At 34.6% G+C, this 12,605-nt stretch overlaps 1 protein-coding gene across 3 annotated transcripts in view; it reads right to left on the reverse strand.

The window, feature by feature from the left end:
- LOC127869574 (protein mono-ADP-ribosyltransferase PARP14-like) overlaps positions 1–10,520 on the reverse strand; it is a 28,730-nt gene extending 18,210 nt beyond the window's left edge. For 2 of the 3 annotated variants that reach the window (XM_052412246.1, XM_052412232.1), the window contains exons 1-12: positions 10,344–10,520; positions 10,044–10,111; positions 5,703–5,844; positions 5,148–5,247; positions 4,780–4,978; positions 4,586–4,673; positions 4,007–4,131; positions 2,705–2,938; positions 2,382–2,552; positions 1,842–2,054; positions 1,464–1,641; positions 1–353 (exon numbers count right to left, since the gene is read on the reverse strand). The exon at positions 1–353 is cut by the window's left edge and continues 1,164 nt beyond it. In XM_052412246.1, coding sequence (XP_052268206.1) covers positions 1–353; positions 1,464–1,641; positions 1,842–2,054; positions 2,382–2,552; positions 2,705–2,938; positions 4,007–4,131; positions 4,586–4,673; positions 4,780–4,978; positions 5,148–5,247; positions 5,703–5,844; positions 10,044–10,071 — 1,831 coding nt within the window. In that variant the 5' untranslated portion in view covers positions 10,072–10,111; positions 10,344–10,520. Of the gene's footprint in view, positions 354–1,463; positions 1,642–1,841; positions 2,055–2,381; positions 2,553–2,704; positions 2,939–4,006; positions 4,132–4,585; positions 4,674–4,779; positions 4,979–5,147; positions 5,248–5,702; positions 5,845–10,043 lie in introns of all 3 variants that reach the window. The other variant, XM_052412239.1, reaches the window with a different exon arrangement.
- Positions 10,521–12,605: the final 2,085 nt, after the last annotated feature.

Consider the following 12,605-nt stretch of genomic DNA (forward strand, 5'->3'; position numbering starts at 1 on the left):
CAACAAAAACTAGTTGGCGATCGACTTCTAGTATTGATACATATAACTCGCTTTTTGAATATTCTGCACTTTGTATCATTGCAGTTGCTAATTTCCACTGCGTAGGCTGAAATGTGATTACTTCTTTTGTTATTTCATTGGTAAAGTAAGCCACTACTGCTTTTTGTATTCGAGCTTTCCAATTATTGCTTTCACTAAATGTTGAATATGTATAACTTATCCTGATTTCAAGTCTGTTCACTTGATGATCACCACTTGGAAACTCAATTTCTTCTGGCCAGGAGAGTGTGACTCTGTGTTCTTTGCTTAAGTGTTCTTCGAGATGTTTTCGTTGGTCGTTACTACTTACAAATCTACAAAAAGGCATATGAACCAATATATAAGGGGACATTTGAATGCGACTAAATGTACACTAAAATTATCAAAAGGTACAATAAGCATTAAAATTAAATTTAAACAACAAGTACAAAACAAAAATGTTATATATTGACAATTTGAATGCACTTCCATAATTTGCTCTGCATTGTATTTTATCCGAATGCGTGTTGTCATTTCAGTGTGATTCGTATTTCAGCAGCATCTGTTTCGTATGCCATGACCAGATATAAATATATTTATATAGTGTTAGCAGTGTACATACAAAACAGTATAGCCGACGACGAGAATAATAAAATAATTAACTAGAATTCCACTGAAAAGTATCTCTGACAAAAATATAACTTTTCTTCAGTCAAATAGATTGTCTGAATGTAAATATAAGGAACTCTTTAAAGACAATACGGCAGTCATTTGTTATAATCATAGATCACTTCATAACCTTTTAATTTTGTTACGAACACGATTAATGAACAATGTCACTTTTTACTTTTTATTGAATTGAATATTATCAGGAAAAGTTACCTATTATTTATGACAATCATTTATTTATACGACATTATATAACTTACTATAGTGGGTTATACTTATTAAAGGGGCCGTCCAACAGATTTTGGCATGCATTGAAGCTTGTCATTAAATGCTTTAAATTGATAAATTTAAACATTTGAACTAAAAATCTCCAGTAAAAAAAACACAAGAATACAATTTTAAAAAAGGAAAAAGAGTAACCCTCAACAGGGCTCGAGCCACTGACCTCTGAAGTCCTGGAGTAAATAGTCTCCCGCCAAGACCACTCGACCATCCATGCTCATGATTAGAGCTGATGTATTATTTACCTTTATAAGCAATCCTCGTAGTATCCCAAAATAAAACGACAACAACAGAACTTTCCAAATTATTCAATCGTTTCGCGTCGCACGACGCTTTATAATTTTCCGGTTTTCAAATCATCAAAAGATGCATATAATAGATATTTGCGAATATGAAACAACTTTTTTTAATTTTGTCAATTTACCATCTGTTGGACGTCCCCTTTAAAATTCAGTAAAACTAACATTCAATCGGTTGATTAAAAATAAAAATACTTGAATTTATCCAAGTCATCGATGACAACTGTGACATATTCGTCCTTTACGACCGGTAATCGTCCGTAACAGCCCTCGGGAGATTTTGCCGCAATACCTAACTTTTTATAATATGGTAACACACGCGCTTCTGTTGTGTTGATCAAATGGGTTCTGCGAAGACATATTCCTCTGGCAACTTTGAAAAATATGATAAAATATCGATACAATCGCAATCTTATTCAAAAACTCAATCGGTATTTAAAAAAGTAATATCCATACGATATATACGATATGAAATTAATGAAAAGCAACATAATGGTACATGTGTGCTTTTTTACAGTAAATAATTGTTCACAACGGAACAAAATTATATTCATAAATTAATAACACACAAACCATTAAAATCCGTAAAACTAACAACCCAAATCACTGAGTTGTCTTCCTCATTCTTAAGCGGCGGTTCAATCCTGCATCTGCCACCTCCAACCTGCTCTCGGGTGAAGTAGTCGTTTAAGTCATCACTTGTCAGTACACTTGTAGTAAACACCTGAACTTGATTGGTTTCACGTATACGCTTGGCTCTCGCGCAAAGGGAAACTTTCAAAGCTTCTGCGAATTAAAATAGAAAAAGTAATCAGAGCGCATTCTGGTATAAGAAACTCTCAAAAAGAGGAAAGTCCTCTCCCAATAAATTGAACCGATGGTATGAACAATTAAGAACACGATATGCGATATATTTAATATAATTTTATTAATTGTACATAGCACTGCTTTCTGAAGTTAAATATAATAAATCAATGTGGCCTGTTCTGACAAAAACTAAAAATATTTAACATATGATTACCAGCAAACAACAAATGAAACAAAAATAAGAAATCATAATTTTTTTGGTGGAGACAATTGAATATTGCAGGACTTAAACGTTTTATTACACACCTAAATAAAAATTGCTTATGAAAGATCGAAATTCCACGACACATTTCAATGGATGTGGGCCAAACACAATTTCTATAATGTCGGCTTCTGTTTGAGCTGAAATGCTGTGTTTAAGGAAAACTTCATCTTGTGGTACCACTCTCAGTTCCATGTATATCAGTGAACCATGGCCTTAAAAGTAACACAAAATCGTTAATGAAAACAGGCATTTTTCCGAATTGATAGCTACGAAACATGTATTCATTGAAATGTTATATAGTATTCAATGTAACCGCAATGTATAAATTCCGTATTGTATGGCATCCGAATAATCCTGTGATTACTTTGTTTGATATATGCCCCTCCTGCCATTGGATATATTTCGATCTGGCCGCTGCTGAATGCTACATGTAAATGCATAGAGCCGTCTTTCGGAAAACTTACGGCCTCTGTAAGCTTTGAACAATTGGACCTTACAAGAAGGTTGTGTTTCACAGAGCCTGCCAAATCGAACTTTATTGCTATAACACCGTTGAAGCATCTGTCGAAGACGGCACTTGTCCTGTCCCATAGTGTCGCTGTTTTTTTTTAAATAATATAAAGTAAAATTTATTTATACAAATACAATGTTTTTAGTTTGTCATTTTAAAGGATTGTTTAAAGCCCTACATAAACATTAATGTGATGGTGTATCACGTGCCAATTATGTTATGTCTTAAAGGTCAGATGGTTTAAGTTGAATCGATTGGGATTATGAAAAGTCATGGCATCATATGTGCATGTTTAAATGTGCGTGTCACATAAATTACTGTTTTAAATATATCACTCGTTGTGTATCGTGTGTCAAATATAAATATACTAAGCATCACATACGTCGGTATTGTACAAATCACACGGTATGGTACCAGTGATCAGTGATAAATTTTACAAACACCTATTAAGATTGAAATTATATATACGCATAATTTCTCAGGAAACATTGAAGCTGAAGTTATATGCGTACCTAAGACTTCAAAGTTGTACACATTCAAACAAAATCATGTGTTATAACATGAACACTAGCATATACCTAAGTGGTCAAAGACATTGGTTCTATTCAAAATATACCAACAAAAGACGAATAAACAAAACAAGATTCTACGTACATGTACCTAAGAAATTGTTAAAAAAAATCTTTGTTAAAAAAGAAAGGGAAATATTCAGTTTGAGCAGCTATTAGTACAATGTTTATCACATAAATAGAGCCTCATTCGATATAATGCATCAGTCACAAATAGTCCGGTCGCCGGCCGATGTGTCCGATCTCCAGGCATCGGGAAGACTGGACACGTCGGAGCCGTCCGCCGTCCGATGAGTGACACAGTTTAAAACCTCAGTCACAAATAGACACCGATCACCGTCCGATCAGCGTCCGACGTTTTTTCCGCTCATTGGGCTGGCGCCGATGGTACAAAATGGCCCGCTTTCCGTGAGATCATCGGCCGGTCGCCAGCCCGATGAGCGGAAAAATACGTCGGCCGCTGATCGGACGGTGATCGGTGTCTATTGTGACTGAGGTATAAAGCTCAAAGCATGGTTACAAATTGAATTACAGCAAGTATGCTTCGAATGAGAATATCCTAGACAGGTAAATGTCTTGCTCATACCTCCGGATGAATGCACAACGCAGAGTCTCATTACACCGTATTCAGGAATCTTTCCAGCAAACCTTTCGTGTTCTAACCCCATTTTCCAGCGGATGTGGTATTTAGTGCCAATCCTTATTGGATGTCTGCATATATGGTGAATTAAGAATCACAAAATTAACATTAAGCAAGTATAGACCATGATGGCGGGTAGTTAAATTTATATGGGGATTCAATATGAATTTGGTCAGAACACTGGTAGTGTCAAGCCATTCAACGAAATTGTAATAATAAAGATATTTCAAAAATATACACATAACTTTATTTAAAATACTCTATAGCAAGGTTGACTATCGTTACATTTTCCCTTAAACGTTATTTTCTTTTTGGGTTGTGCACATTCAAAAACATGAATTACTTTGCTTTAAACGTGTAAAAAAAATAACCAAAATATGCTACAGTGTTACTGTATAAATGTGACATTTATATGAAATTTCCGCATTTTCGAAGCTGCGATAAGTCGATTAAAATCTTTTTTATAACACAGAAGGCGTCTATGTACAATCAAGAAAACATACGACATTACAAATGGAAACAAACCTGGCTTCACAAGTATCTAGCAGCAGTGCTTGTTCAGTGCTCTTAAGTCTTTGCATGTTTATGCTTTCAACTCCTGCTTCGAGCAAACCTGTAACGGCAGTTTAAGGTTTATTTTAGTAAAATGATTGGGCACTGAAGTAAACATCAAACAAGAGAAAGGAAGCATAATGCAACCCTATGGTTAACGTATTTACCTTGATACACAGATGCGTTCGGCAATCCGTATACGGTGATGACGTACAACCATGTGTTCACAGTTTCCGAGACGCATTCGTATTCATTCACATTATCATCGCTGTTTTGAAAATACAGCAAGTGAAAGTCTTGATTTGTGTACAAGTGGTAAGTCTCAGGTAAGTTGCCGGTGCCCTCCTCTGTTTCGAAGATCTTCATCTGAAATTACAACACAATAATTGAACCATTTACATATTACGTATCCATCGCCCTCGAATGTGTATAATAGTGTTCAAAACACAAATAAGTCTTCCCAACAACTATTAAATAATGGAAATGTAAACTTAAAACGTTTTATTGCTAGCCTAGAATAGATTTCGTGATTTACCTGCAGAAAGTTTTCGTCTCTCGTCGGATCCGCGGTTGTGAGTCCAATACGGACCACCGAACCGCGATCAACGGTGATGTGGACAGCTTTGTCGGGGCCGCTGAAAACAAAATTTCTGTTAGAGGAAAACCAAAGCGTAGTAAATACATTAAAGCCGCGCTCTGTGAAAATGGGGCTTGATACCAGTGCGTAAATTGTAGGTAGAGACTAGCCTGTGCAGTCCGCACAGTCTTATCAGGACGACCCTCGCTTTTACTGAATCATTTCTAAGAGAAAATCTTGTCCAGGCGGAAAGTATCGTCACTGATTTCCCTATGCGGACAGGATTGTTTGGAACGACACTTTATACAAATGAATAAGTTCGGTTTTCTCATAGCGTGGATTATATAAATAGGAACAGTACTTTCAACGACAAATAACATGGTTCTTCATTTAAAAAGTAACAGCCAGCAGAAATATTCAAATATTGAATGGGAATTACTAATCGTTAATGGTTTTATGAAGCATGAAATCAATCAAAATGTTAAGCATCATTACATAAATACTTAGTCTTACTCTACGGAGAGACATTCCGTTGAAATCACTGTGTTATTCTTCCATTCCGTATGTGCTTCAGGGTCGTTCTGTTCTTTCGAATATCGAGATTCTTTAAATGCTATGCGACTAAGTCCTCTGGACGTATTTAATTCCAATGAAGCTAAATGGTAGAACAGTTTCAAGATTAATAAAGCGAAACTTAAGCTGTATCATCCGGAGAGAAAATGTATGACGGCGTGTGGTTTTTAATTTACAGCACGAAGGAAATGCTAGTGTGACAAAAATCATGCGGTTATTCCTTAAGTTTATTTTTGCAACTGTGCCATTTCTTTGCTTACAAAGCGTCCGTCAATGAAACACATTACTCAATATTTGGTAGGGATACATACAACACTGCATCATTACACACACTGAAATACGATTAGAAGGTCTGGTAACTATTTTACTGTTATCATTCATTGAAATTAATCGGTAATATAGCAAAGTCTTAAAAATAAAAAGTATTACTGAATCAATATATTGTAATTTCGTCTATAATGAGTATATGTTTATGTATAAAGAAACATGACCTACCATAGTAAACAAAGAAGACAACACACCAAACCTCAACTAAAATGAATGTGTTATTCAACGTTTTGGTAAATTGACAAAATTATAAAAAGTTGTTTGAGATACGCAAATTTTCGTTTTAGATATGATATTTTTGAGGAAATAGTAGTATTGATTATTTTCCATGCTCTTAAATATCCATAATGTGTATCTTTTGACGATTTGAAAACATGAAAATTATAAAGCGTCGTGCGACGCGAAACGATTGATTTATTTAGAAAGTTCTGTTGTTGTAGTTATATTTTGGGAAACTACGAGGATTGCTTATATAGGTAAAAAATACATCCGCTGTAAGCATGAGCATGGATTGTCGAGTTGTCTAGGCGGAGGACTTTTTAGCCCAGGGGTCAGTGGTTCGAGCCCTGTTGAGGGTTACTTTTTTTCCCTTTTTTAAATTGTATTCTTGTTTTTTTACTGGAGATTGTTAGGTCAAATATTTTAATTTATCAATATAAAGCCTTTAATGACATGCTTCAATACATGCCAAAATCTGTTAAATGGCCCCTTCAACATTTCGTCAATGACTGCATTTTAAATTAAATAAATAATTTTGATCTAAGCGAAACAACAATATTTGGTGGAATTCAGCATTTTCAGTTTTAACTTAATATAAAAATCACGAGTACTGAGTAAAAGAAACAATTTGACTTACAGCAGAATAAATGTCTCAACATTCGTCGTTACATACATAAGTATATGGCAAGTAGGCTAAAGAATCGAGACGCTAGTTTCTTACCCAGGGCGAAAACATTTGCTGCAAAGCATTTACAGATAATAAAAGCGATAAGACGTTTCACTGTGTAAACCTTCCACAAATTAGTTCCCTTGTTTTGAAGTGGTGTCATCGCGAATCATTTATTTCTGTAAAGGAAGCGAACGTTAGTTGTACATTTAAATGCTTCCCGATCGAAAAAAAGCTTTAATGTATACATTTATGTGCAGACAATAGAAGAATGTGCATAAATATGACATTCCAACCTTGCAAGAATTACAAAGAAGAACCCTCTTTAAATATTAAGATAAATCATTCACTCGTTTAAAATAATTTAGTTCAATTATTCATAACTCGAGTATCTCTCCTATTATCAATAATTTATTCAACAATTAATCGCAAATCGTCGTTATTATGACTATCCATTTAAGGTTGTTTGTACGGATTGATTACTGATATCGATTGTAGTGATTGTCATTATTTTTTATGTTATTAATGTTATACTATTACATTTTGTGTAATACTACATTTAGATCATAGTTGGCATGATTTAATTAAGACAGGAAATTAATTGGTATAAGGCAATTGGGAAATTAGGCAATTGAAAAAAGAATGCTGTTGTATTCTTATCATATCACCATTAAGCTCTGTACTCATATAACTTAAAACAAGTCTTCACATATAATGTATTGAGTTCTAATTATTATCTGAAGTATACAAAAGCGTCATTGCGTCGCATTTGAGTAAGCATGCAAGAGCAAATAACTTTAACAAATAATACAAAACAAAATAAGTTAAACATAAAAATAGTTATTTATATGCACATTCATATATTATATGCAGTATGCCTTTGTGTCTTGTGTCTATTTGCTAAATGACTATTTAAACAAGAGATTGCCAAGCAATATGGTCCCCTACCAGTGAAACTCCACCATTTTCAGAATTTTTTGTTGTTGCCATAGCAACCAGAATTCTTAACGTAGGAACAAAATGAAATGAAATGTCCGTATTTCAAGTTTCATGAAAAAATATGAAGAATTGTTTAAGTTATCGCAGGAACCAGAAAAGTGTGACAGACAGAGCGCAATCCATAAGTCCCCTCCATCGGTAGGGGACAAAAACCATTAATAATCCGTTGCATTATGCTTTCTAATGTTATAAATTCAGTCTTGTGTAAATAAAATATATTTTTTAATATGAACGAATGCATCAGATGATCGCTGGCAGAACGAATGAGTTACCTTTCTGGCGAAGCTTTAAGCGCTTATTCTGCGCTTCTTCATGACGTGTTCCACAAGAGAACAATCAGAACGTTCTCAAAATACAATTTTGAAATAAAAATCTTTCAAAGTATATTATGCATAAAACATAAGAATGTTTCTTGCATGCATTGACATTATATTTGTGCATATGTGGCACAAATGTCGGTATTGCGACCAGGCAATCATAGTGCTTATGTGTTTGCTGTCTTCATTGAAATCGTATTGCAATGACTAGAACAAATGGATTTGTTATCAATCAGGAAGATGAATATCGGTTTATATAGAAAATAAAATATCGTCGAGATTCGAATGTTAATATCTGACTTCAATAAATCAATTTGGGAATTAACAACAAATTGATTATAACTCAAATACATTACTCAAGTGTCTTTGTGGCGGTTAGATTGAGAATGTGATGTAATCAATGTAAGCTAGTTTTCGATTTATCCCAAGATAGATAGCAGTGTTTATAATATGTTTCAAGTATTTGCATTGGCACTCTACCGATAAACCCGTTCCACAATCCATACTTGGTCACAACCATCACACTTTAATATGGAGACGCGGTTAACAGGGCCAGCTAGTTCGATTACTAGAGTACCGGAATACCAACCCGAGGATTGCGGAATCGATCCAGTATCGGGACACTTAATTTTGGGCTTTGGTAAACTCTCGCTATCACTTATTCAAGTAGAGAAGTGGTCAGCTGTTCGTTTAACCCATGTATGCCTAGTTGACTCTCCCATCATTCTAAATTGGATTCATTTATTTCCAAAATTAGGGATGTCTAGTATAATCATTTTTATATTTAGAATATTTCTTACAGAAATTCCTTTAAGCAAACAGCGCAGACCCTGATGAGACGCCGCATCATGCTGTTTGCCAAGTCCTTTTTCAAGACGCTAGGCATAAATGGGTTAAGTAAATATCCACTGTATACTGTGCCAAGTCCTTTTTCTAGACGCTAGGCATAAATGGGTTAAGTATATATCCACTGTATACTGGTAAACTAGCTTACCCAGGATAATTGTAACTTTGTAAACCACTGTTATATGATTGAAATCAGGTAGAAAACGGCGAAAGTTCCAACTCAACACAACAAACGACTAGCGTTTAAGTAATTATTGTAATATATAACTACTGCTTAAACAAACTGAAATGAAAATCAAGTTAGAAATGTTATGGATACACAGCCATACACACACGTTTAAGTATCAAGTATATTATTATAATAATAATATAATAAATAACACATATGAAAAATAATTAAAGCGAATTATATGTATGCGGATCAAAGCAAGAGATTCTACTATCGAATGCAAGGGACGCATCCACCATCTGATATTTCAAGATCGTATCCTGTTTTATATTTGCTATGGTGAACTTTTTAGCGTACGATACGTTTGAAGTCAAAGAGGTGTAAAATATAAATGCTGCTATCAAGTAAGAACATATAAAACACTCATGCTTTATATTAAAAAGGAAAACAATTAATGTTTCTGTAAAAACACAAAGCAAATTAGATGACTTTCAACGAATGAATGTTAATCAAAATATGTGTTTATGCCCATCTTCGTGATAACATTACTGGAATACCTGATGGAATTTGTTTTGTTCCAAGGACAGGCAATTAAGGAGAATGGCCCTACATCCGTCTAAAGTCACATTAAAAAAGCCGTGTTATCGATAAAAGAATGTCTTTAATTCAAATTATAGTTTATAACATATGACACCAAAAACAAATAATGCAATTATTGCAAATCATATTCAACTCACCGTTCTGTCTCGAAGGAGTGCTCCCCATGGTGATGTCATTGGTGACGGAAAAGTATCTTCACATCCTTCTACAGGCATACATAATGTCCAAACTGATGAAGCAATACTAGTATGCATATAGCTTAATGGAATTATGTGTCATAAATTTGACTTAAAAATAACAATAAATTTGAAATAATAATAAATATACATTTAAGAATGTTATGTTCTTGGTAGTTTTTTTATGTACAAATAAACAGAACAAATACATTCGGCATAGTTTTGAGACAACACGACTCCTATTTCGACATAAATACTAACTTTTTATCAAAAGTTTAAATGTTGTTGTCCAGCACTTCTGTAATATTTCTTAGAATGTTTTCAAGACCTTGGATATGTCCACGCTCTTATTAAAATATAATTGACATTAACTTTAGTATATAACCGCTTTTAAAACAACTCATACTAAGACGCTTAGCCGAAATATAGTCTGCTTCGATTGTGTGTAGGTGTTTTATAACAAATCCTTCTAAGTATGTGATTATTTTATCTAGTGCCTTTCTCTTGATTGGTGGATTAAAACTTCCTTTTTCAAAAGCAGTTTCGGTTTATGAGCACACAAAAATGTTAAGAAGGTAATTTATGTTCCATGTTGGGGATAAGATTTACAAGGCTGACACTTCAAACTTCTTAATTAGCATAAATGTGAGGAAACGATTAACTCAAGGATGTTAAGAAGTTTGATTACTTTAACGTGGCTAATTGACGTAACGAGAGTAATTCTAAAAACAATATTGTACCGGTAACCATGTCCATCGGTGCGTTAGTCTACATAAATGTGATAACCATGTCCATTGGTGCGTTAGTCTCCATCAACGTGATAGCAATGACCATTGAAGCGTTAGTCTACATACGCGTGTTTACCATGTACATCGGTGCGTTAGGTCTACATAAACGTGATTACCATGTTCATCGGTGCGTTAGTCAACATAAATGTGATAACCATGTCCATTGGTGCGTTAGTCTCCATAAACGTGATAACCATGTCCATCGTTGCGTTAGTCGACATGAATGTGATAACCATTTCCTTCCGTGCTAAAAAGCGGTTGGCCATTACTTTGAACACAATAACATTGTCGTCACCGAACTTATTGTGTAGTTGCCGAACGTTTTACTTTTGATCTGCAGAAAAGAAACAGACGTGTCAAGCTTCGAGGTGTTCTAAAAGTCGGTCAGTATTGTAAATAAAAAAACTAAAGACCTTTAGCGAACTGTCATATCCATCCAAGTAGGTATGGCTATTCGTCTGAAATGTTATGGTAGATGATGTCGGACCGAAAGAATGTCCGCAATGTTTGTCGTGGTTAAACCCATCTGCCAGAATGTGACAAGAACGCGTATTAAAAAAAAAAGTGTGAATAATGCCGCGGTATTACGTCTATCTGCATAAAATTTAACATAACGGTTAATTAAAATTACTAGCGGCCCCTTTCGCATTAAATCCGCTTCATTTGGAGAGCGGAACCTGCGATAGCATATTTTTTTATTTATTGATAACCATTCGTTTAAAGTGTTGCCACAATTTGGTTGATAAGTAAAAATGGGTCGGGTAATATGGCATCTTTGTAATTTTTAATGAAGTTTGGATAAAACGGCTGGACTTGGATAGAAGCAAATGCGAAATGGTCAATACAGTTAATTCAATGATCAGACTCCACATTTAGTTAAAATGCAAGTCAATCGCAAGCTTCCCTTTTGACGGCCAAACATTACTGTTACAACTCAACTCAATAAAAGAAGGCAACAAAGCCACTCGGAATTCACCGGAGTTTTAAATGATGCATCGGATAAAGTTGTTTTTAATCCCGTATTACCAAGATTTGATCTGGACCAAGTCTCTTGAGTGAAACACACGTTATGGCAAAAAAAATAAAGATTAGACGAGCAAGAGGTATCTTAGTTGGCCGATTTTAATATTAATGAGTAGATGTCCGGTAGAAGGCCAGTTATTCTTCGTATAGTATGTTGACTACAATGAAAGTTTTAAGATGAACAGATGTTACTTCAGCCAAGTAAGTAAAAACAGTCTCCTATTATGTCTGCCACGTTTTTCAACAAAACCGTAACCATTTGCATTTTAAAGACAGATATCATAACGTTAGCGTTACCGATTGCCAAAATCGCATTTGGCGATTACATTCCTGGTTGGCGATCAACAATAAGATTTTCATAAAATTGGCGATTTAAAAAAGGACCCTCTGATTTTTTTCAAATTCACTCTCTAAATTCCTGTTTTCAGGCCGTATAAATCACCAGAAACATCGTGTATCAATATTCCCTACTTTAAAAAAGCACTAGGTACCAACTTCCGCATGTAATCGCCATAAACGCCGTATGGGTAATAGATAATCCACTGATAAGAGATAGCATGACGTGCGTATCAAATATTCAAGCTACAATACACAGTCATGTATGCATGTGGTATGGATTCTATACCTGTAGATATATTTAGAAATACTTGCTCAGTGTCATTTTTACATATTCTTTTTAAAGTTTGTTTCACTACTGGTACTATACCTACTG

The sequence above is a fragment of the Dreissena polymorpha genome, chromosome 1, assembly GCF_020536995.1.
Source record: "Dreissena polymorpha isolate Duluth1 chromosome 1, UMN_Dpol_1.0, whole genome shotgun sequence".
In the NCBI taxonomy this organism is placed as follows: Eukaryota; Metazoa; Mollusca; class Bivalvia; order Myida; family Dreissenidae; genus Dreissena; species Dreissena polymorpha.